Raw genomic sequence first — 25,668 nt, 5'->3', positions numbered from 1 at the left:
GCTAGTCCATCTTTATCCAGTGGGCCTGTTTAAATTGTTGTTTTGCCCAAATTTCTCTTTAGTTGGTTAATAATGGGGGCCATGAGGATGTGCGTAAGCACCTGGGCCAATTTCTGGTCCCAGTCCGTTCCTGGATACCCCCATGTGACCTCCCATCCAGTTTAGTGACCCAATATTAGATGGCTTATCATCATCATCATCATCACAACTAGCCTTTGTAATGCAACACTCCCCACAGTTGGCCCTTGTTGGTTGCCTACAGGTGTGTGTTTTCCTCTATGTCCAATGTTTACCAATCAGAGGAAGAAGATGGCTGATATGTTTTAAACATACCGGTAGGTATGTTACTGGTAGAGTATAGGGAGAGGTGGGTAAGGTAGGTCACGCATAGGTGGATTACATACCGCAAAGATGCTTTTACACCAATCATCTACAACACTATGGACTGGATCAAACCAGGTAAAAATACATGGCAGACAAAAGTAATCAACAGAATTGGAAACCGATCAATATGATTGAATCTCATTTATTTCCAAGGGTTTGGAAATGTAGACAGTTGATACAGTACGGGACATTGTGTCTGGAGCAAGTGGTCTTAATGTCCAGGCAGTGACTGGGTTTGATTTGGTAACACGGCCACATCGTTATGGTAACATGATACAGTTATGATGGCAATAGGTTGAGACAGGGCCACTGTATCAATATGAACTGGCTGAAGACAGTGAGAATAGTAGAGAGGCCTAAAATACATTACAATTGTGAACAACAACAAAAAGACATCAAAACCACAATACCTTTTTCACACAATTCTGCTGACCCAAACCATACTGTGCTGGCTTAGATATTTTCTTTTCTAGCACGGTTCCAGCAACAATGGGGATTGCGTAACCAGGCCTGCTTTGCTCAGCTCAGTAGTGTGAAACTGTTATAGTGGTGATTCCCAGCAGGGTTGAGGTCAATTATATTTCAATTCCAGTCATTTCAGGAATACACAAAAATTCAAATTCTCTTCAATGCTTTGCAATGAGGAACATTTGAATTTGGTTTACTCTCTGAATTGGCTGGAATTGGCCCCGACCCTGATTCCCAGCAGTTCAGGACCACCATCCATTTACTCTCTGGTCCACTTGATGGCCCAGCCTGCACCTCTCCGTGAGGAGCAGCGCTCCACGTCCTTCTCCCTATCCAGAAGGAACTCCCACAGCAGCTGGTTGACCGTCTCCGGCTGGTCCTGCTGTACCCAGTGGCTGCACCCAGGGATGGTGTGTAAGGTGACGGACCCCCGGGCGTAGGGCCTGGTGCCCCCAGACATCCCCTCTACCAGGATGCTGTCCGCCTCGCCCCAGATCAGCAGGCACGGCACCTCCACTTCCTGGTGCTTGTAAAGGGCGTTACTGGAATCATATTAAATGTACAATAAAAAGTTCTATAAAACATATTGGTCTTGTGTATTTTTTTCCTGGTCCAAACAAACAAAGTACTGGTATGCTGTTTTCTTTCTATATTTCCATGTCCATCTTTTGTATTTTTTGTGGTGATTGCAGGAACAAAATCACCAAGGTGGTGATTCAGTGTCAGATACTGTATGTTGGTGGGGAAAATGAAATTCTATTTGACAGTCCACATGTTATCATAAAGGATATTGAGATGGTTAGCTATCTTTCTGACCTGAGTAGTGAGCGATAGTAGTTGAGGGGTGCGGTCAGCCCGCCAGGTTGGGACAGGCGGTAGAGATAACCCTCGAGCTGAGCTTCAGTCAGCCTGCGGGCACGGTTCCTGATGCCACCACGACCCCCACACAGCAGACTACGCACCAACTGGACACAAAAACACAGGAGAGGAGGACAAACCATGGTACTATGACCTGTAATCATGAAAAAAAAAACAGGGTGGAGGACTTAGTTTTACATGCAATGAGAGGACAGGACCTGGGTTCAAATAGTATTTGTTTTCTTTCAAATACTTTGAAAGGACATGCCTGGGGGGGGGCAGATTTGCAGGTTTTGTACTTTTGGGACTATTCCATTGCACCATGAAAGCACGATAGTGTGTATGTATGTATGTAACTATATGAGTCATAGAAGAGAAAGTGCCTCTATGCTGGTGTGAGTTTCTTAGACACTACCTTGAAGTCCTCCAGTGATAGAGTGAACTCTGGGAGTGCAGGGAGCTGGAAGAAGCAGGCATGACCACAGCGCAGAAGCTCAGAGGGCCTCCTCAACACTGCATCTAGGTGGAGAAAAGAGAGATCACACTACACATAGCCAGCTAGGACATTTCCAATATACTTCTATTCTCTGGAAAACCAAACTATACTGACCGAGCATCGAACTGAACCTATTTTAAAGCAAGTCCATAGATATGGTATGGTTCGGTTCAGTACCCATAAGGGAAAGTAATAGAACACGCACATGCAGGTACACACTCATCATTACCTAGCCAAGAGGCAGGGTGCGGTGCGTTCATGATGACCAGTCGCTGCACCATATCAGGCCTCTCCAGTGTGAAGTGCCAGGCCAGCATACCGCCCCAGTCATGGCCCACCAACACACAACTGGTGTGGCCTGAAATCCCAGAAGAAACAATAAACTGTTGAACCTTTGAGGCCCATTGAACTCCTTGTAATTCTATAGCACCCTTTCTAGTAATGTAGGATATTTGCTACTAATTTCTCCCTCGGGTCGTAGACAGTGAAGTCTGCATACATAGCCTGCTGTATATCAGGGAAATTCAACGAATGGCCTTCAGCCCTCAAATACTGCTGGTTTTCTTTTTTAGCTGATAGTTCATTCCTTGTGCGGAGAGACCACACACATCTGGTGTCCCTGTCCCAGTTCCCTAATTAGAAGGATAGACCAGCAGAACTTCAGCCCTCGAGGGCCAGCAGTTAAATAGCCTCGGTATACCATACGGGCTAACACGTGTAGTGTACCTAGTTCATCAATGGCGTCCCTGATATCGTGACAGAGTTTCTCCAGCGAGTAGTCCTCCAGCTGGGAGGGTGCGTCAGAGTCGCCACAGCCACGCAGGTCCATTGCCACCGTGTGGTACTGTCCACTAAACCCACACAGCTGGTAGCGCCACGAGTACCTGAGATAGAGATGGCGGGAGAGAGGATTGTTACTTTGCTTAATGCTGCCAGGTATAATTGTATTATGTTATAGTTATGATGCGTTGTAAAACTTGTCACTGTACAATATGACAGGAGATGTGATAATGCTTTATAATGCGGTAATAAAAAAGGAGTGTGTGTGTGTTACCAATTCTCTGGGAATCCATGAAGGAAGAGCATTAGAGGATTCCTGCTGTCTCCCTTGGTTACATAATGGAACCTCAAACCAGAGCTCTGTGATAAAAAGGGAGAAGAGGGAGGTGGGGGTGGGGGGAAAGATAGAGGTGAGGAGGAGGTGGAAAGAGAGGAAGACAGCAGAGAGATAGTTGAAGGGTTAACAGCTGCTGTGCTTTCCATCACTCTGGGAATTTGAAAGTGTTTGGCAGAATGACCCTGTTCTTTTTTTACATAGTTGTCGGTCCTCCAGCTTCTAATATTAGAGTAGAGTAGAGTGGAGATAGATAAGGTTGAAACGGGTGTGTATCCCATATGGCACTCTATTCCCTAGATGGTGTACTACTTTTCACCAGGGCTCATAGAGCTCTGGTCAAGAGTTGCGCAATGGGTCCTAGTCAAAAGTCGTGTGTTGAGTTCCATTAGGGATGCAGACAGGGAGGTGGCGTGGGTGATCAAACTAAAATTAGATACAACCCCTCAACTCTTGCACACATTAGTCAACTGGGCAATTGTCAAGACAGATAAACAGATAGCCTAATGTTGTATTTCACTTGAAAGACCCATTGATATTTTATTTACCCCGCTATCCCACCCAAACATGTTTGATTTCCATATGTTTTAGGGAAGTCATTAAGTACTCACCAATTGCTGACTGCAATAAAATGTAAAAATAGCAAATGTTATGCCGATAATAGCGGTGTTTTTCTCTCTCACTCCTATCTATTCTTACCCTGCCCCACAAGTAGCCGTGTTTGCCCAGAGTGGGATCACGCAGACATGCGGGCTGCTTCTTGCGGACTGTCCAATGGAAGGTCCCGTAGGGGTCTTTCAGTGCACGCCATGCGATCCGTGTAAGAACCAGTCCCGCTGTGAGTCCAGCCGTGCCATATACAAGAAACCAGTACAGCACAGACTGAAACCACAGACACAATCTGGTCGGAACCAGGAGAAGGTCCACGATCACGGAATTGCTCATTGCTCGCCTCCTTATTCTAGTTTTGGACCGCAAGTTTTAACAGGCTGTGTGTGAGTGCACCTGCTGTGTGTCTGTTGGGAAATCCCCAGTGGCGCATCCGCTTCTTCAATTTGGCGGATTGGAAAGAGTGTACCTGTCCCGCCTCATTTCAATACCCTTAGGGGAAAAAAAACGTTATTTCACAGGTGCAATGTCCCCATGTTTTTGGAACACTTCACGTGATATTTCTCCTGACGTTTCACATGTGGATGTTCACAAGTGATCGCAACCATTCACATGTGAAATCATGTGGTTTTGGGGACACTTCACATGTGATATTTCACATGGATTAAAATGTTCACGATGTCCTGCAGTCATTAGGTTGTCCCCAGAACGTCACGAAATAGCCAGTGTTTTCTACGTAAATAGGCTATTTGACATACATGATTGATTACATTGTGTATGTTTATTTACACATTATTTATTACTCAACATGTCCTGGCCTGGGAGTAAAACTCACAACCTCTTGGTTCACAGCGTTACGATCTTCCTGTAAAGCCACCATTTATGTCTGTGTCACTGATTTCAGCTGTATTCCTACACTTTGGACTCAAGTCAAATCTCAATTTTGTGTAATATACTCAATAAAAACGATTTCAGTACCTCCAGAAATTATTCACAGCCCGTGACTCTTTCCACATTTGTTGTGTTACAGACTGAATTTTAACAAAAAAATGATTATATTGGGATTTTGGGTCACTGGCCAACCCAATAATGTCAAAATGGAAATGTTTTGAAATTAATAAAAAATTTAAGTTGAAATCTCTTCAGTAAATAAGTATTCATCCCCTTTCTGATAGCAAGCCATAAGTTCAGGAGTAAAAACCAAAATGCTTAACCAGTCACATAAGTTGCATGGACTCACTGTGTTTAACATATATCTTTTTTTATGACTACCTCATCTCTGTACCCCACACATACAATTATCTGTGAGGTCCCATCAGTTGAGCAGTGAATTTGAAACCGATTCAACCACAAAGCCTCTCAAAGGCCACCTATTTTATTTTACCAGGCAAGTCAGTAAGAACAAATTCTTATTTTCAATGACGGCCTAGGAACGGTGGGTTAACTGCCTTGTTCAGGGGCAGAACGACATATTTTTACCTTGTCAGCTCGGGGATTCAATCTTGCAACCTTTCGGTTACTGGTCCAACACACTAACCATTAGGCTACCTGCCACACACATTGGTAGATGTGTGGGGAAAAAAACAGACATTGAATATCCCTTAGAGCACGGTGAAGTTAATACACTTCACACGGGTATCACGACACCCAGTCACTACAAAGATACAGGCGTCCTTCCTAACTCAGTTGCCAAAGAGGCAGGAAACCACTCAGAAATTTCACCATGAGGCCAATGGTGACTTTTAATGGCTGTGATAGAAAACTGAGGATGGATCAACATTGTAGTTACAATACTAACCTACATGACAGAGTGAGGATGCCTGTACAGAATAAAAATATTCCAAAACATGCATCCTGTAAGGCACATAAGGCACTATAGTAATACTGCAAAAAAAGAGGCAAAGCAATTACATTTTTGTCCTGTTATGAATACTTTCTGAAGGCACTGTATACGCTACAAATGAGGAAGCTTCACTCTCTCTCTCCCTCAAAAGTTAATATCCCTAAGAAAGTATGGGCTAGTTTTACAGATAGATTGCAACACTACTGTACTACATTGTACTCTAGTCCATCCCCGACATCACAGAACCAAATGTAGGACTTCACTAAGGAAACCAGTCCAGAGCCCTTATTACCATTACCTTATTACTGTCGGCTCATTCAGCCGACAGAAACTTTCAACCGGTTTTCCCCATTAAGCAGCGAGTCGGAGTCTGAGGCCGAGCCTTCTCTTGACTCTACTCCTCCCGTTACGGGGTCTGAGACGCCGAAGCTTCCCACCATGACAAATTGGAAACCCTAGTCATTGGCGACTCCATTACCCGCAGTATTAGACTTAAAACGAATCATCCAGAGATCATACACTGTTTAACAGGGGGCAGGGTTACCGACGTTAAGGCTAATCTGAAGATGGTGCTGGCTAAAGCTAAAACGGGCGAGTGTAGAGAGTATAGAGATATTGTTATCCACGTCGGCACCAACGATGTTAGGATGAAACAGTCAGAGGTCACCAAGTGCAATATAGCTTCAGCGTGTAAATCAGCTAGAAAGATGTGTCGGCATCGAGTAATTGTCTCTGGCCCCCTCCCAGTTAGGGGGAATGATGAGCTCTACAGCAGAGTCTCACAACTCAATCGCTGGTTGAAAACTGTTTTCTGCCCCTCCCAAAAGATAGAATTTGTAGATAATTGGCCCTCTTTCTGGGACTCACCCACAAACAGGACCAAGCCTGGCCTGCTGAGGAGTGACAGACTCCATCCTAGCTGGAGGGGTGCTCTCATCTTATCTACCAACATAGATAGGGCTCTAACTCCTCTAGCTCCACAATTAAATAGGGTGCAGGCCAGGCAGCAGGCTGTTAGCCAGCCTGCCAGCTTAGTGGAGTCTGCCACTAGCACAGTCAGTGTAGTCAGCTCAGCTATCCCCATTGAGACCATGTCTGTGCCTCGACCTGGGTTGGGCAAAACTAAACATGGCGGTGTTCGCCTTAGCAATCTCACTAGGATAAAGACCGCCATTCCTGTCATTATTGAAAGAGATCGTGATACCTCACATCTCAAAATAGGGCTACTTAATGTTAGATCCCTTACTTCAAAGGCAATTATAGTCAATTAACTAATCACTGATCATAATATTGATATGATTGGCCTGACTGAAACATGGCTTAAGCCTGATGAATTTACTGTGTTAAATGAGACCTCACCTCCTGGTTACACTAGTGACCATGTCCCCCGTGCATCCCGCAAAGGCGGAGGTGTTGCTAACATTTACGATAGCACATTTCAATTTACAATTTTAAAAAATGACGTTTTTGTCTTTTGAGCTTCTAGTCATGAAATCTATGCAGCCTACTCAATCATATACAGAGTTCCTCATTGAGTTCCCTGAATTCCTATCGGACCTTGTAGTCATAGCAGATAATATTCTGGTGACTTTAATAGTCACATGGAAAAGTCCACAGATCCACTCCAAAAGGCTTTCAGAGCCACCATCCACTCCGTGGGTTTTGTCCAACATGTCTCTGGACCTACTCACTGTCACAGTCATACTCTGGACCTAGTTTTGTCCCATGGAATAAATGTTGTGGATCTTAGAGTTTTTCCTCGTAATCCTGGACTATCGGGCCACCATTTTATTACGTTTGCAATTGCAACAAATAATCTGCTCAGACCCCAACCAAGGAGCATCAAAAGTTGTGCTATAAATTCACAGACAACACAAAGATTCCTTGATGCCCTTCCAGATTCCATCTGCCTACCCAAGGACGTCAGAGGACAAAAATCAGTTAACCACCTAACTGAGGAACTCAATTTAACCTTGCACAATACCCTAGATGCAGTGGCACCCCTAAAAATTAAAAACATTTCTCATAAGAAACTAGCTCCCTGGTATACAGAAAAGACCCGAGCTCTGAAGCAAGCTTCTAGAAAATTGGAACGGATAGGGCGCCACACCAAACTGGAAGTCTTCCGACTAGCTTGAAAAGACAGTACCGTGCAGTATCGAAGAGCCCTTACGGCTGCTCGATCATCCTATTTTTTCCAACTTAATTGAGGAAAATAAGAACAATCCAAAATGTATTTTTGATACTGTCGCAAAGCTAACTAAAAAGCAGCATTCCCCAAGTGAGGATGGCTTTCACTTCAGCAGTAATAAATTCATGAACTTATTTGAGGAAAGGATCATGATCATTAGAAAGAAATTACGGACTCCTCTTTAAATCTGAGTATTCCTTCAAAGCTCAGTTGTCCTGAGTCTGCACAACTCTGCCAGGACCTAGGATCAAGAGAGACACTCAAGTGTTTTAGTACTAGATCTCTTGACACAATGATGAAAATAATCATGGCCTCTAAACCTTCAAGCTGCATACTGGACCCTATTCCAACTAAACTACTAAAAGAGCTGCTTCCTGTGCTTGGCCCTCCTATGTTGAACATAATAAACAGCTCTCTATCCAGCGGATGTGTACCAAACTCACTAAAAGTGGCAGTAATAAAGCCTCTCTTGAAAAAGCCAAACCTTGACCCAGAAAATATAAAAAAAACTAAATCGGCCTATATCGAATCTTCCATTCCTCTCAAAAATAAAAAAAAAGGCTGTTGCGCAGCAACTCACTGCCTTCCTGAAGACAAACAAAGTATATGAAATTCTTCAGTCTGGTTTTAGACCCCATCATAGCACTGAGACTGCTCTGGTGAAGGTGGTAAATGACCTTTTAATGGCATCAGACCGATGCTCTGCATCTGTCCTCGTGCTCCTAGACCTTAGTGCTGCTTTTGATACCATCGATCACCACATTCTTTTGGAGAGATTGGAAACCCAAATTGGTCTACACAGACAAGTTCTGGCCTGGTTTAGATCTTATCTGTCGGAAAGATATCAGTTTGTCTCTGTGAATGGTTTGTCCTCTGACAAATCAACTGTACATTTTGGTGTTCCTCAAGGTTCCGTTTTAGGACCACTATTGTTTTCACTATATATTTTACCTCTTGGGGATGTAATTCGAAAACATAATGTTAACTTTCACTGCTATGCGGATGACACACTGCTGTACATTTCAATGAAACATGGTGAAGTCCTAAAATTGCCCTCGCCAGAAGCCTGTGTTTCAGACATAAGTGGATGGCTGCAAACTTTCTACTTTTAAACTCGGACAAAACAGAGATGCTTGTTCTAGGTCCCGAGAAACAAAGAGAGCTTCTGTTGAATCTGAAAATTACTCAATGGTTGTACAGTCGTCTCAAATAAAACTGTGAAGGACCTCGGTGTTACTCTGGACCCTGATCTCTCTTTTGACAAACATATCAAGACTGTTTCAAGGACAGCTTTTTCCCATCTACGTAACATTGCAAAAATCAGAAACTTTCTGTCCAAAAATGATGCAGAAAAATTAATCCATGCTTTTGTCACTTCTAGGTTAGACTACTGCAATGCTCTACCTTCCGGCTACCCGGATAAAGCACTAAATAAACTTCAGTTAGTGCTAAATACGGCTGCTAGAATCCTGACTAGAATCAAACAATTTGATCATATTATTCCAGTGCTAGCCTCCCTACTCTGGCTTCCTGTAGAGGCAAGGGCTGATTTCAAGGTTTTACTGCTAACCTACAAAGCATTACATGTCTTGCTCCTACCTATCTCTCTGATTTGGTCCTGCCGTACATACCTACACATATGCTACGGTCACAAGACGCAGGCCTCCTAATTGTCCCTAGAATTTCTAAGCAAACAGCTGGAGGCAGGGCTTTCTCCTATAGAGCTCCATTTTTATGGAATGGTCTGCCTGTCCATGTGAGAGACGCAAACTCGGTCTCAACCTTTAAGTCTTTACTGACGACTCATCTCTTCAGTGGGTCATATGATTGAGTGTAGTCTGGCCCAGGAGTGTGAAGGTGAACGGAAAGGCTCTGGCGTAACGAACCGCCCGTGCTGTCTCTGCCTGGCCGGTTCCCCTCTTTCCACTGGGATTCTCTGCCTCTAACCCTATTACAGGGGCTGAGTCACTGGCTTACTGGTGCTCTTTCATGCCGTCCCTAGGAGGGGTGCGTCACTTGAGTGGGTTGAGTCACTGATGTGATCTTCCTGTCTGGGTTGGCACCCCCCCTTGGGTTGTGCCGTGGCGGAGATCTTTGTGGGCTATACTCGGCCTTGTCTCAGGATGGTAAGTTGGTGGTTGAAGATATCCCTCTAGTGGTGTGGGGGCTGTGCTTTGGCAAAGTGGGTGGGGTTATATCCTTCCTGTTTGGCCCTGTCCGGGGGTATCATCGGATGGGGCTACAGTGTCTCCTGACCCCTCCTGTCTCAGCCTCCAGTATTTATGATGCAGCAGTTTGTGTCGGGGGGCTAGGGTCAGTTTGTTATATCTGGAGTACTTCTGTCTTATCCGGTGTCTTGTGTGAATTTAAGTATGCTCTAATTCTCTTTCTTTCTCTCGGAGGACCTGAGCCGTAGGACCATGCCTCAGTACTACCTGGCATGATGACACCTTGCTGTCCCCAGTCCACTTGGCCGTGCTGCTTGCTCCAGTTTCAACTGTTCTTCCTGCGGCTATGGAATCCTGACCTGTTCACCTGTGCTACCTGTCCCAGACTTATTATTTGACCATGCTGGTCATTTATGAACATTTGAACATCTTGGCCATGTTCGGTTATAATCTCCACCCGGCACAGCCAGAAGAGGACTGGCCACCCCTCAGCCTGGTTCTTCTCTAGGTTTCTTCCTAGGTTTTGGCCTTTCTAGGGAGTTTTTCCTAGCCAACGTGCTTCAACACCTGCATTGCTTGCTGTTTGGGGTTTTAGGCTGGGTTTCTGTACAGCACTTTGAGATATCAGCTGATGTACGAAGGGCTATATAAATAAATTTGATTTGATCCAATGCAATGAAAAAAATACCAACATTTTGTTTATTTTTTATTTTCTATAAAAGAGATGAGTTTACTCCATGATCATAACAGATTTAATCATTGACCTCGACAGACCACTCACATACCAAACAATAAATCGAGGAAAATGTTACACAAAACGCCCCAAAAAAACAAAAGACCAAAAATGTAACACAAAATAAAATACCTGAATAAAGCAAACTCTGCTGAGCACATTCTGAAGAAGAATCCATATTTATGGCACATCATGTCCATCAGTTACCATGGGGATAAAATAAGGAATTAATAAAAGGCTTGAAGGAATGAAAAAGTATTTGACCTTTTCATAACTTTTCTAACAAAACAAAATTATGTATAGGCTATTCATATATGGTGGACTCCATCAAAATGATGACTGGCTTTAGCAAAGAAACTCATTCTCTTGTAGCATTTTGTATATTAATCTTCATCCCCATTTCAAATGCTTTTCTATAAATGGGGCACATGCGTCCCTGCGCCACATACTAAAATCATACACACACTCATCCACACAAACGTTCTGACACACAAATGCTAAAGTGGCGCGGCAGAAACAGGTCCACCTAAAAATGTACTGATTGAATGAAAATGAGAAAGTAGTCGAGTCAAGTGTACACTCATACCACAGAAGTCCAGCTAAAACTAGATTTAAACCTGAATATCGTTAAATGGGTAAAATATAAAATGCTGACTTTTCCTTTGACTTTTTACACAAGCTTATCCTAAATCTCCCTCCCTCCCCTTCCCACCCGTACATACTGTATCCACCCCAAATGTAATATATGCCAACTAGAATCATAGAACAATACAGGCACTGGAGAAAAACACCATAAGAGAAAATGCAGAGGACAGGGTCAGAGGTCAACCTGTCTTGACTCTCGACCTGTGACCCCCTCGCCAACAACAGAATTAGAACTTACATGTATCCACTAGAATTGAACAAGAAAAATTATAGAAATCAGAGCTGTTTTTGTAGGGTTTTCTAGAACATTTTTTTTGTCAAAATGTTGTCATTTATTTCTCGTATTTTTGTACGGCTAAAAGTTTCCCTCTGATTAATTGTAGTCATAATAATAATAATAATAACAAGACTCATGCACAGACTAGCCAGGAGGTGGAGCTCTTTTTTTGGTCTCTGCTCTCAGCATTAGTAAAGTCTGTAGGGGGGAGTTACATCCCAAATGGCACCCTATTTCCTATATAGTACACTACAGTACCCCATGTGCCCTGGTCAAAAGCAATGCACTATATAAGGAACATTTTGGATGCATCCTGGAACTAAACCTGTAAGAAGTGTCTCATCTGTTCTTATAAGAGTCCAATAAAGTTGCAGTTAGAACTAATTGTGTTTTGAGGTTTGCCTCTCACCCCATTCCTTGTCCCCAAATGACATGTAAAAGTAGAGTGACGGGCTCACTACCAGATTTAAACCCTTTGGATATGTTCCAACAACCATACCAGCACACCACTTATTTTGCATGTCCAATGCATTGTTTCATTGTAAGTAGTATGCTAGTGTGTATAATGTAACTTTCTTTTTAACTTTAACTAGGCAAATTCCAGGCCAATATACAAGCAAGGAACAGGGAGGAATCAACACAGTTTATACATCAAACAGTTCAGTGATAGTTACTGATTCTCTGGTTCAATAGTTAATATGAATCAGCTGCAAAGAGGAAAATGCCATTAATGACCACTTTCCTAGCTGTCTCCAAGCGTAATAATACACAATAAGGTGGTTACAGTGATGGTGAACTCAGATTCAACCCAACCAAGACATAGCTCTAGAAACAGCTGGACTCTGGCTTCATCCAAAATAGCACCCTATCCCCTTTACAGAGCACTACTAAACTAGTGCACTATGTAGGAAATCAGGTGCCATTTGGGACTGAGCCTCTGCCTCTAGTAGTGATCAAACTGTTTTGCTCCAGCTTCAGATGAGGAAGAAGACATGAAATATGAAAACTTCAAATGGTTCTTTAATTAATTAACACTTGTTGGAATAATGCATATATTAGGTTTTATCCTCTTAAAAAAAAACTACCTAAAACGCTTTGTTTGAAGAGGGGTGACAAGGACACGGGGGAAAAATCTATTTATATATTAAGGGAAAAAAACACGTTATTTGAACAAATAAGCTTTTTTTGTTTTAAAGGAGAAGTGGGAGGAGTTCAGCATTAAAAAGGTAATGGTTGTTTGGCATAGACAGTGGGGGCAAGTGTGTTGGGGAGGGAGGGACAAAAATATATACAAAAAACAAAACAAATAAACAGTAATCATAGAATAAGAAAATACCTCTTTACAGTAGATCCTACATAATGAAAAAAGAAATCTGCATTTAATTCTGCTTTCTCCCTCCCACTGCCGGCAGACTGTTCCATACTTTGTTGTTACTGATTTGTTCATATGCCCAGGCAAGGGAGAGAGAGGCCTAACTAATGTACGGTCTGTGTGTGTGTGTGTGGACAAAGGACAAGAGTGAGGCAGAAGGCAAAGCTGTACTGTACCTCCTCTCCTGGAAAAAGAACACGTCAGAAGTTGAAGTCCCTCCCCCCCTTATACACACACACACACACCTGTCCCCAACATTTCCTTACATGTGTTCTCTCTAACAAAACAAAAAACAGATCACATAAAAATATTTATTCTGCCTCTCCTCTTGTCTGGCAGTCTATATGAACACCCCAGTCTCGGTCCGTAGATACGCATAGGTACTTTGCGTTTTTCCCATTATCGTCTTTCACTTCCATTTACAAGATTGTTCTCCTTCGCTCTGTCCCGTGTGAAAGTATCAAACAGGCGTGAAATTACATAACCACCCAGAGTCCTTTCCCCCATGTCATGTTGCCAGGGGCAACAAGGGTCAAATCCCCAGAGAAACGACACCAAACGTGGTTGAAAATATCCTGTCTATGTCGCTCCTTCAATGTTGCATCTTACATCCAGAGGCTGCATAGCAGAGCAGCTAACAGCCGAGTAGCTCGCCAGTCTAGCTGAAGATCACCCTCTGCTTTGGGGGGGGGGGTTGTTTAATTCACATCCTGTATCTTGGTTCATTAACCCCACCCCCCATTTCATAAGAAATGTTCAATTCCATATTCATTATTCTGTTATGTGTTCTTGTTTCAGTGTTAAGTTTCTGGGGGTTCTCTCGTCATCAGAACAAGTTCTCCTCAAAGATGGCCATCAGGTCGCTTTGGAAATTCATGTCGATGGTCGCCGCCATCTGGAGAGGGGAAGAGAGATTGAGGTGTCAGAAGAGCTGAGAGACTGAACATGGCAGAGGGACTTGATCATAAACTCACTGACACCACTTTTGTGCTTCTCCCCTTCTGTCAATTCCCAAAGAGAAAGACATGGACATGTCAAATTGTTTTACAAAATGCAATACACGAGACAGGACAATTAAGGACATGCAATAGTCACAAAGAGAGACGTGCCAACTATGAAACACACAGGACAATAACCCTACAGTAACAAACAAATGACCCAATCCCCGACTATTAGCAATGGGGGAACATTTTTGATTTAGTTACATATCGGGATTTGACGATATACCGTATCGTTTTGACAATGTCGCAATATTATTTTTGCACTAGTTGTCTGTATCCATTATTTTTCCTTCAAAGCTTTTTCTCCTTTTTAAATAGGGAACCAATTTGTTTTCAGCACTTATTTCCATGAACGATCAAAACTATTTTTTTCATGGCTCTCTCGTCTATCTACAGTAGATATATGGCGAGCAATATGTTAGGACCATGGAATCGAATCAATAAGTATCGCCATAGCATCGTATCTTGAGGACCCTGGCAATTCCCAGCCCTACCAACTATGTGGGAAACTAGTCTCACCGCTTCTCTCCTCCTCCTCTCCTGCTCGCGGCGTCGCGCTAGCTCCCTCTGCTGGTCCTGGGCTGAGGGCTGGGGCGGTGTGGGGGCCTGTGGCGGCTGGGAGAGGGCAGCGGGCTGGGCCTGGGGGGTTGGTGCCTGGGGTTGCTGCTGGGGCTGGGGGGCCGGGATGTGTTGCTGCTGCTCCAGACGTCTGCTTCGAGGCTCCTCATGAACCCTCCTTGACTGCTGCTGAGGCTCCAGGATATCCTCATCATCCCGGTCACGACCTCTGAGAGAGAGAGAGAGAGGAGTGAGTTTCACAAAGGCTTTGTAGCAAATGTTCTCTTGACGACCAAGACTTACTCATAGAACAGCAAAGTGCTTCAATTTGACAGAGACCGACAGAAAGGAATGAGTTTCGCAAAGGCTTGGTAGCTAACGTGGAATGTTCTTTCTCTCGACAATCCCAGATCCGCAAGACTCAGAACAGCAAAGCGAAACTTCATTGGACAAATTTTGTTCGATCACACACACAGAACATGTATTATCAAACATCGGTGTACAAAAAGAAACATTGAATGCAGGGTTGAAACACCTCAAGAGTTTTTGAAGACGACCCAACTGTAATCCTCACCGTAGTTTCTCCTGCTCCCGGCGCAGTTTGTCCCTCTCAGCCTGCTCTGCCTGGGCCTTAAGAGCCTTCTCTCTCTCCTCTTTCTCCCGGGCGGCCCGGCGGAACTGCTCGAAGCTGTCGCTAGACGACTTCACTGCAGACAAGGGCGCTGACGTGGACTTCTGGGCCAGGCTGGCCCACGAACCCATGTTCTTCAGTTTCACATCCTGACCGACGGATAGATGGAAAGATAAGACGGATGGCGACAGACAGAGAGCGAGTGAGACAGACAGATGACAGCGAGGGAGGGGATTGAGGGAGAGCAGATAGAGATCCATTGTTGTGTTACTTGTGAGGCACAGCTGAGTGAGCATACATTTAAATCATTGGCTTTTTATTTTACTGGGCTGATGGTGCCTGCATCTGATGGTCAGTCTCAGCGGAGAGAGAGAGAGCAGCAGACTGACCGTCCGTCTCGCAACATCCCTCCGCTCTCCCTTTCCTCCACTGACACTGACCAAAAAGGGACACCGTCTTCCAGCTGATGGCGAAACTCAAGTCGCACCGCATTATTTCTGCCTCATGCACAAATTCCTGTTGTTACTCCTATGAACAGAGAAAGTGAAATATTCCTTGATATTAAAAAAGACCCAAGCCGCTAATAACACAAGCCTTATAGAGACACTTTCCTACTCATTCATTACTGCTGCACTGCTTGTGGTTGAGTGGAAATAGGAAGAACGCGCATTTTGTGGGTTATAAAAGTTTGAATGCAAAGTGTTGACAGTGCTGAGTAAGAACTTAAGCATGAACTCAGTCATAAAAACAGCAGCTCTTTGCTGTGTTGGTTGACAGTCTCTCTCTAGTCGTGGTTATAAACGTTTTGAAATCTCACAGTATCAATTTTGCTGTAGCTTTCTTTTATGCCTGCTACGTTACTGCAGACACGGTCATCTGAGCAATCTGATTGGCCAGCGGTGGCATAGTGCACTTGATTTCCTCTCCAGGCCCACCGGGAAGGCAGGGTTTTTGAATTCAGACACATGAAATGGCAACTGTTTTCAGCGCCGGGTAAGCATTGGCTGCACCTACCACCAACAGCCCGAGACTAATAAAATAAAAATAGGAACACAAGACTTTATCGATTGAAGTGGATTTAACAAGTGACATCAATAAGGGATCATAGCCTTCACCTGGTCAGTCTGTGGTGGAAAGTGCTTCATGTTTTGTATACTCTGTATTACATTGACATTTTAGTCATTTAGGAGACGCTCTTATCCAGAGTGACTTACAGGAGCAATTAGGGTTAAGTGCCTTGCTCAAGGGCACGTCGACAGATTTCTTACCTAGTCAGCTCTGGGATTCAAACCAGTGACCTTTCGGTTACTGGCCCACCGCTCTTAACCGCTAGGCTACCTGCCACCCATAGGTTTATAATAAGGTGTATGTGTGTATGGCAACGGGCTGCTCTGTCTTCCACCCACCTGTACCTTTTTGGGGGCGATGGGCGTTTTGGGCTCCTGTTTGAACTTGTCCTTGTCTGGCAGGGAGGAGGAGGAGGAGGAGGAGGGAGGACCGCTGGGCTCCGAGGAACGGATGACCGGCCTTGAGCTGTCCATCGACTTCACATCTGATGCACGTAAACACAATACAAGGAATACAGAACATGTCAAAAAGAAAAGACATAGTGCGCATTCGCTCGTTTGTTTTACACACAATCACGTTCATTCTTATGGAATGTGTGTTTGTCTACAGATGATGTGTGTTTGTCTACACTTTTCCCCAATACTGTTCTTCCACACACATAGTACACCCCCATAAATAGTACACCCACAAATAAAACACACTAGGCTGGGCAATCATTTCTGTATTTCCTGCACTCATTGGAGATCATTTCCACACTGCCATCAAAACACTTTGAAGTTGTTGGAATCATGGAAATATGATTATTCTAATTCTATAGTTCAAACATAATAGTAGGGACTTTGAATACAGTGTTTGACATGACAACGAATGAAAATGCCAAGGAGATATTGTGACAGAGTAGAAACCAAAGTGTTGGTCAGTGTTTCCCAGGGGACCATATAATCTTTGGCTACATTGAACGTTTTCTCTTAGTTCATGTAGCTAACATTCTTTGCTCGCCTATTCCTTTTTGATTTAGAAAACCCTGAGGCACAAACATGCAGATTGAGGCCTACACTAGCACAGAAATCAGGTTGTATTAGCTAGCTACATTTGTTCTGACGCAGAACATTTATTAGCTAGGCAGCTGACTAGCGATTAGCATTAGCAGCTAAGACGATTTATTTGAGCCAAAACTTGCCAACAAAAGACAAACTAGCTGTGTGCGGACTGTAAGAGAAACTAACAGTGTAATTGTAAAACCTTTGTGGATTTATATTAAGGAGAAAAGTGGAAAGCAGCATCTGCTGCATTGACTATGCCGACTCAAGTGGTCTCGTGGTTGAGCAGCAACTGCACAACTGTCACTTGAGTGACAGGGGGCGGGGGCTTGCTGAGAGAGTGAGAGCAACGACTCAAGTAGCGGAGTAAACTATAAAAGAGGACGTTACACACGGCGGAGTGGCGTATTTAACAAACCAAACATTGAAATACCGTTATAGAAGGTAAAGTAAAAACCCAAACCAGAATATAGTAAAATATAGTATACCGCCCACCCCTAACACACACAAAGTTTTGTATTGCTATCCTTGTGGGGACCAAATAATTGATTCCCATCCAAAATCCTATTTTCCTTAACCTAACCTTAATTCCAAACCCTAACCCTTAAACCTAAAATAAATAAAAAATCCTTGTGAGGACTGGCAAAATGTCCCCACATACCAGTGTACTCACTCTGCTGTGCGTGGCCTGGTAGAGAGGGCTTGCTGTGGCTGTCTGGGTGTTTGTGAGGGTCTTGTCTCATGGCTGGGCTGAAGGGCTCTCCTCCTCTCATCACCGGAGAGGGAGGCAACTTCTCTTCTTTCAAGGCTACCAGGGCCGGGGGTGCACGCTGCTCCTTCAACACACAGCACACGGCCGGACAGGGTTAACGGCACATTCTGGAAGATGTTCTGCTCTTCAATGGTCGTTTCCATGAATGATATACACCCATTAAAAAACACACTCAGGGTTGTGGCTTAAATGCTTGCTGTCCCTTCAACAAGCACATAGAAATGCAGGTTAACACGTATATTCCTCACACACAGGCTCTACCGAACTTCACACGACACAACCAGACTAGTCAGGGATTCAAATCGTGTAGTTTTCATTCAAATACTTTCAGCTTTTGTTTGAGCCTGCCTGCAGCGCACTTTTATTTTTTTAGGACTAGTCAATGAACCGGGCAAGCTCAAACAATCCAGCGAAGCTGTAGTACATTGAGAGAAAACATTATTTGAATGCACGTTCGCAAAACCGATCCAGATGCAGACTGACAGAAATAGAGACAGATACACACGCTACTCACTTTCTTGGGCTGCAGGTTGTGTGGCGGAGACTGGTGTGTTATGGGGGGATACTGGGGGAGGTGGGGGGAATGCATCATGATGGGGGAGGGGTTCTCCCTCAGGTGCCCTGTAAGCAGAACAGAGGGAATGATTAGAATCACCATTTAGTCTACTTCAAAACCTACAGAGCAGTGTCCTAACATACCCGAAACACAATCTGTATAGATTGCTATGTTATAATAAGGTAGTTCCCTGAGACACTACACACTTCTCCAGGTTTTGTGAGATCTAAGGTCTTCCAATCAATCAACCAATTTAATCAACCAATCAACACTTGAGTCTCACCACTGTTATATGGATCAGCCTTGATCTGTCGAGGGGAGGGATGTTGCTGTTGCTGGATGATGTGCTGTGCTTTGGCCGAGGCCTGCATTGACCCCTTGTGTTGCCCTGCAGCGGCCTGCCTGTCTGAGTGACCCGTCTGCTGTGCCACCGGCCCCTGGGAGGGGTAACCCATCTGGGCATGCTGCTGCAGGTGGCGGGCTACTTGGTGCGGGGGTAGGATCTGGCGCGAGGGGGGGATGGGCTTGGACTGGGGCTGGGGAGGCTGGACTGAGAGCTGGGGGGGCTGAAGAGAGGAGGTCTGGACCTAGGATAGGAGGATAGGATCAATTTAATGTCCCAGAGGGCAAATTTTACCAAGACACAGTGACTCTGAATAAGAAATAAACTATGTACATTACACACACAACAAACAATACGAATATTATATACACATGTGTACCCAAAGAAGAGTAGCTGCTGCTTCTGCAAAAGATAAAAGGGATCCAAAAAAACTAGGGCTGACCCCATTTAGTTGACTGGCCGATTGGTTGGTCGATAGAATAAACTAAATCTGTCGACCAATAGCCTAACAGTTTATTTTCATGGTGCACAAGGCACCTGTCTGATTTGCGCCCGTCTCGGTGGACTAATCCATTGCGGCAACCACCGGTATGGCACAGTCCATCACTCTAAGACATATGTATATGGTTATATTATGTACAAATAATGGTGCAATCTAATATTATTTTAAAACAAATGTGCTTTCCCCCCCGTCGCTTGTCCACGGTTTTTGAAACAATCTTTAGTGCACCGTAGAATTGCCGCTTTTCCATATGTTGCTGTGTGTTTAATAGCAAAATAAACCAGCATATTGGGCTTGAGAACAACGCAGCAGGGGCAGCAGCAGAATAGACAAGGTAACAGCCCTTGCCTTACACCCTATTCAGACGGGAATCGTTTTACAGGGGGAGGTCAGGTAATGTAATTATGTGCACTAGCACAAAACACCACATCGGTCATTTTAGTCCGGTCCAAATCTGCACATGGCAGGAGAGTAACCATTCACGCCAGGAGGGGGAGGTTTTTTTCGGGGGGGGGGGGCTCAGTTGGTTGAGGGGCAGCTCTCGGGGGAACTGTGGGAGGATATTGGATGATTGGTGGCCTGGCGGTTGGGAGCTTGGGCCGGTGGCCAATGGGTTGTTGGTTCGGGTCCCCGTTTTAACTTGGTTGGGAGATCTGTTGAGGTGCCCTTGGTGTAGGCGCATGACCCTGGGTGCTCCTGTGGGCCGCTCTGGATGGGAGACGGTTAGATGACTGAATGTAATGTAAATGTTGAGGGGCTTCACTGCAGGTAGATTGCAGTGGCGGAAAAAGTATCCGATTATCAAACTTGAGTAAAAGTAAAGATACCTTAAAAGAAAATAAAGTTAGTCACCCAGTAAAACACTAATTGAGTAAAAGTCTAAAAGTAGTTGGTTTTAAATGTACTTATGTATCAAAAGTAGAAGTCTAAATCATTTAAAATGTCTTATATTAAGCAAACCAGAAAACACAGCCATGGACACAGTTGAATACTCAGACATAATTCAAAGACAAAACATGTGTGTTCAGGGAGTCCGCCAGATCAGAGGCTGTAGGGATGACCAGGGATGTTCTCTTAAAAGTGTGTGAATTAGACAATATTCCTGTTCTGCTACGCATTCAAAATGTACTGAGTACTTTTGGGTGTCAGGGAAAATATAATGTACTTTTTAATCCTTACTTTCTTTAGGAATGTAGTAGAGTAAAAGTTGTCAAAAGTATAAATAGTAAAGTAAAGTACAGATACCCCAAAAAACTACTTAAGTAGTACTTTAAAGTATTTTTACTTAAGTACTTTACACCACTGGTAAATTGTAAGTTTTCATATTTAAAAAACAATTCCAGACAGAATAACCTACTGTTTTTGGCGAACTCTGATAATACTAGTTCCCTGCGAATCTACACCCCTGTGTTTTGAGAGAAATGTCGGAGTTTGACAGGTGTTGCTCACGGGTTGCGGAAGAAAACAATAACTGATTCGATAAATTGAATGAAGTACGAAATGCATAAACTTCCACAGTGAATGCTTTTGTAGAAATGGATTGAATATTGCCAAATACATCAGTACTATTTAATGTAACCCTTGCTGTTAATAGATTGCAAAGCAGCATACAACTGACGTAAACGTTTGGAAATAAGTTGACATTCGCACCCATAGCCTTAAAAATGCATCTCTAGTGCACTATTTAGCTCACATCTGAAGGCTGGGGGGGGGGGGGGGGGGCATTTAGCACGTCTACTGCGGATTGCTAAAATATCCTAATGATTATGATCACACTTCCTCAATTTAAATTGTATGACGACACTATACCAAAATATGGTTTGGTATGGTTTAGAAACTTGGGAACCAAGCTCGAGTTAACAGTGTAGCCCTGTTATCGCCTGGGCTTCAGTCATAACTCTCAATTTATCATTTAAAAAATAAATAATAATTACGGTTATTAGTTTGGAAAAAAGTAATCCCGTCTGAATCGTCCTGTGGAATAATGGACATTCTAGAGAAATATTTACTAACCAAAAATATGCTAGTAATAGAAGTCCTCTGCGAATAGGGCTTAGCCTAATTGTCTAAGCAAAGTGGGGAGATAGCAAACACCAACTTAATTAGGTCTATAAATCAATAGCCTAACTGGTAAATGTGCCTGGCTTTATAAATCATCCATATATACAATACCAGTCAAAAGTTTGGACACCTACTGATTCAAGGGTTTTTCTTTATTTTTTACGAGACATCAAAACTATGAAATAACACATATGGAATCATATTTTTGAGATTCTTCAAAGTAACCTCCCTTTGCCTTGACAGCTTTGCACGCTCTTCCCATTCTCTCAACCAGCTTCATGAGGTAGTCACCTGGAATGCATTTCAATTAACAGGTGTGCCTTGTTAAAAGTTAATTTGTGGAATTTCTTTCCTCCTTAATGTGTTTGAGCCAATCAGATCTGTTGTGACAAGGTAGGGGTGGTATACAAAAGATAGCCCCATGAGACACAGGTTAGGTGAACGGATGCTCTCCGCAAGTGTGGCTCCCACCATGAAGCATGGGGGGGCACACTTAACCAGCATGGCTACCACAGCATTCTGCAGCAATACCCCATTCAATCTGGTTTGTACTTAGTGGGACTATCATTTGGTTTTGAACAGGACAATGATCCAACACACCTCCACTGTGTGTAAGGGCTATTTGACCAAGAACGAGAGTGATGGAGTGCTGCATCAGATGACCTGGCCTCCACAATCCCCGACCTCAGCCCAACTGAGATGGTTTGGGATGAGTCGGACCGCAGAGTGATGGAAAAGCAGCCAACAAGTGTTCAGCATATGGGGGAACTCCTTCAAGACTGTTGGAAAAGCATTCCAGGTGAAGCTGGTTGAGAGAATGCCAAGAGTGTGCAAAGCTGTCAAGGCAAAGGGTGGCTCATTTGAAGAAACGAAAATGTATTTTTATTTGTTTAACTCTATTGGTTACTACATGATTCCATATGGGTTATTTCATAGTTTTGATGTCTCCACTATTATTCTACAATGTAGAAAAATAGTAAAATAAATAAAAACCCTTGAATGAGTAGGTGTAGCCAAACTTTTGACTGGTACTGTATCTAAAGAAATAAGACATATCTTGCTTCTGTTGCCTGTGAGTGTTTAACAGCCTACTGATTACCTGAGCACCAAGCCTCATGGAACGGGAAAAATGTTGGATAAAGCAATTTCACAGATTTTGCCGTTTTTTAAATCTGTATGCTGTAATAAAGGCTTTACAATTTCTGGGGGGGGGGGTTTAGAACAGACTGGTATTACTTATTGTTTACCCTGTTCCAAACAGGAAGAAAAATTATACTGTAATCTTACAGCATCTGTTGGTCACAAATCACATGCAAGCTGCTCTCGCTCCTATACCCTCCTTTCTCTTGATCTCATTATTACAATAATTATTATGATCATCATTATAATAATTCATGTCACGATTCTTAGTAGGCTTTGTAGAGTAGCCTTGTACAACCACCATCGAGCTGTAGGCCTAACAGCGCTTCCTGCTCAGTCTTAATACCGTAACTTAGGCCTATATTTCAATATATAGTCTAATGTATCAATCAATCATTTATTCGTTCATGCCACCACACAGCATAAGACGTTCATGCTTTGGAATGCAATCAAGCATTTCAGTTTTAAAACAAAGGGAGCTTTGAATAATTAGCCTAAACAAGAAATAAACCGCAATTCACCAATGCATGCAACTGTTTTTAGTCTGCTGTAATAAAGGCTTTATTTATTTTTCTTCGTTAGAACAGACTCTCTGGTACACTTATTTAGTGTTGTTTAAACTGTTCCAAATGGTCAGAAAAAATATATAAAATCTGTTTGGCACACACACTACTATACCCTTCTTTTTCTTGATCTCCAGTAGCTTCCACAACCAAGTCAAATGTCTTCCACTGATCTGACGTCCCCTCCTGAGCAACCAGTAAACATTCACCCGGTTCAAGTGTATTTTTCACGTCCTCCGCATCTTTTAATTATTTAATAATCTTAATTATTTAATCAAACAGTGTGCTTAAAGCATCAGACAAGCTCAGTGCATATGTAGTTGGTTTTATTCAAACACATAGGTTGTGTCTGCCTATATATGGCAAAATAGGTTTAAAAGTTTCAACCAATGGATTGAACATGACGACTCTCGGTCGACCAATATTTTTTGTTGTTGTCGGAGGCAACCCTAAAATAAATATATTACACACTCAACATATACACAATACATACCTGTACAGACTGCAGGAGGGGAGCCTGGTTCTGTTGTTGGCGAACCTGGAGAGACTGCATAATCTGCTGGGGATTGTGTGGTTGCTGGCCAGGTCTTCCCTGGCTCTGTCCCTGGCTCTGTCCCTGCTGCAGGTAGAGATGCATCTGAGGTAAGGGTGGAATTACCTCCTCATCGTCCTCCAGGAGCATCTGGGGGGGCTGGGAGGACAGCAGGCCCTGAGGGGTGAGGGTGGGGGGGGACAAGGGCCGCTGCTGCAGGGACTGAGGGGGGGTGGGGTGGAGGATGTGGGGCGGGAGGTGGTGCTGGGGTGGAGGGGCTTGTGGCTGAAGTTGTTGTTGTTGTTGTTGTTGTTGTAGGGTTGGCTGGGGCGCTGGTTGCTGCTGCTGGAGGGGTTTGGGAGGCAGAGCTGCTGCCCTGTGGCTGGGTCGAGACGGCTGCTGGGGCAAGGCATTGTGCAAAGCTACAGGTGAAGAGGAGGAAGGGAAACAATGACAAAATGTGGTTAGGAGAGTCAGGATGGAAACATCACAATGAAAAAAAGTCAAAGGACTGCCTAGTTAATCTAATCATAGGTCAATAAATGCTGGGTAACAAGGAACCGATTTATTGCAGAACTGGGTTCAGAAAGTATTTTCTTTCAAATACTTTGTTTGCGTTGGATCGATCCTGCCCAGTGTACCAGATGGGTGGCGTTAGCTCATTCTGGACTATTCCATTGGCCCCATTACTCCAGGCAAGCTCAATCAACCACAGCTCAAATATGAGAAAAAAATACAAAAAGAATATCTGGCAGGTGTGGCTGGAAGAGGCCGGGACTTACCTGGGTTAGGGTTGGGGAGGATGGGGTGCTGGTTGAGAAATGGGTGCGTCTCCGGGGACACGGGCCCTGCTGCGGAATGAGCGTTGAGGTGGGGGGGCACGGCAGGCGACGAGGAGTGGTGGTGCTGGGACAGGTGCATGAGGGGCTGCTGGCCGAAGTGGGGCAGCGAATCAAACGTGTTCTCCAGCAGCTGGGAGGACTCCAACGCCGTGACCGTTACCTAGACATTACACACAAGCGCAATCATACACTGAACTTCACTGATGCCAAATGCTTTTTTAAATCAGCTGTGTAGTCCCGCTGTACAGTCACCATCCCTACCAAATCGTATTGGTCGCATACACATATTTAGCAGATGTTATTGCGGGTGGGGTGAAATGCCCTAATATATATGTTTATATGTTAGGTATATCGTCTTGCCGTTGTTTTTAAAATCCTGTAATGAGCTTTTACAAAAAAAGACAACCAAATGCAATCATGTCATATTTTTAGGACCACAGATGAAATAAGCATTCGAGCTGTGTTTTTATCCTGGATAATTGATCATGTATGTAATGTTAAGTACTTTAAATAAATCCTGCACTTGTCTTTTCCTACTAGCACTGACTGCGCTGAGGGAAAATGTACAAAGGACTGTGACGTGCTTATCTAAATGACCAATATGTTACATTTGGTGTCGTCTCCGGCTGGAGCAGCCTACTACATTTAGTTATCTAATAAATCTAATCTTACCGGGGGAGGAGGGGCCATGTAGGTGGCGGGGGAGGGGTTATGTTGCTGTTGCTTCAGGTGGATGCTGGGCTGCAGGACAGGAGCCTGGGCGTGAGGGTGGCCCTGAGGGACCGGACCAGCTCCAGACATGGCATGGTGGAGATGGGGCTTCTTCCCTTCGTTGGTCCCGTGGCCTTTCTTCTGTTTCTGTTTAGGAGCCACTCCTGACAAGAGAAGGGCGAGAGGAGTT

At 43.9% G+C, this 25,668-nt stretch overlaps 2 protein-coding genes across 10 annotated transcripts in view; both read right to left on the bottom strand.

The window, feature by feature from the left end:
* Window positions 1–510: 510 nt before the first annotated feature.
* On the bottom strand, window positions 511–4,497 carry unm_sa33314 (un-named sa33314). 3 transcript variants are annotated; one of them, XM_021624475.3, is made up of 7 exons: window positions 4,020–4,497; window positions 3,261–3,346; window positions 2,933–3,090; window positions 2,436–2,564; window positions 2,126–2,229; window positions 1,669–1,817; window positions 511–1,394 (listed from the first exon to the last, which is right to left on the bottom strand). In XM_021624475.3, the coding sequence occupies exons 1-7, from the start codon at window positions 4,263–4,265 to the stop codon at window positions 1,112–1,114; spliced, it is 1,155 nt and encodes a 384-aa protein (XP_021480150.1). In that variant the 5' UTR covers window positions 4,266–4,497; the 3' UTR covers window positions 511–1,111. The 3 variants fall into 3 exon arrangements, with proteins under 3 accessions (XP_021480150.1, XP_090049189.1, XP_021480151.1); XM_090193063.1 differs by having other exon boundaries at window positions 2,126–2,233; window positions 2,440–2,564; window positions 4,020–4,375; XM_021624476.3 differs by having other exon boundaries at window positions 3,932–4,089.
* A 6,327-nt stretch (window positions 4,498–10,824) lies between these two features.
* The window catches only part of brd4 (bromodomain containing 4), a 62,945-nt gene continuing 48,101 nt past the window's right edge, over window positions 10,825–25,668 (bottom strand). For 2 of the 7 annotated variants that reach the window (XM_036938049.2, XM_036938045.2), the window contains 10 exons: window positions 25,440–25,642; window positions 24,708–24,927; window positions 23,887–24,347; window positions 19,068–19,371; window positions 18,743–18,849; window positions 18,130–18,292; window positions 16,755–16,900; window positions 15,292–15,497; window positions 14,679–14,946; window positions 10,825–14,053 (listed from right to left, as the gene is read on the bottom strand). In XM_036938049.2, coding sequence (XP_036793944.2) covers window positions 13,985–14,053; window positions 14,679–14,946; window positions 15,292–15,497; window positions 16,755–16,900; window positions 18,130–18,292; window positions 18,743–18,849; window positions 19,068–19,371; window positions 23,887–24,347; window positions 24,708–24,927; window positions 25,440–25,642 — 2,147 coding nt within the window. In that variant the 3' untranslated portion in view covers window positions 10,825–13,984. The remainder of the gene's footprint in view (window positions 14,054–14,678; window positions 14,947–15,291; window positions 15,498–16,754; window positions 16,901–18,129; window positions 18,293–18,742; window positions 18,850–19,067; window positions 19,372–23,886; window positions 24,348–24,707; window positions 24,928–25,439; window positions 25,643–25,668) is intronic. The other 5 variants (XM_090193048.1, XM_036938046.2, XM_090193049.1 and 2 more) reach the window with 3 other exon arrangements.

The sequence above is a fragment of the Oncorhynchus mykiss genome, chromosome 12 (genome assembly GCF_057628025.1).
Source record: "Oncorhynchus mykiss isolate SJ-2025 chromosome 12, ASM5762802v1, whole genome shotgun sequence".
NCBI classification, from domain to species: domain Eukaryota; kingdom Metazoa; phylum Chordata; class Actinopteri; order Salmoniformes; family Salmonidae; genus Oncorhynchus; species Oncorhynchus mykiss.
The sequence above is the reverse complement of the archived record's forward strand: the minus strand, read 5'-3'. Positions and strand labels throughout refer to the sequence as shown.

Coding starts and splice junctions, on each gene's coding strand:
- unm_sa33314 (XM_021624475.3), bottom strand. CDS start 4,265: ATGAGCAATTCCGTGATCGTGGACCTTCTCCTGGTTCCGACCAGATTG. Junction 3,347..4,019: donor ACGGCTACTTGTGGGGCAGG/GTAAGAATAGAT, acceptor TTTTTATCACAG/AGCTCTGGTTTGAGGTTCCA. Junction 3,091..3,260: donor CATGGATTCCCAGAGAATTG/GTAACACACACA, acceptor TCTCTATCTCAG/GTACTCGTGGCGCTACCAGC.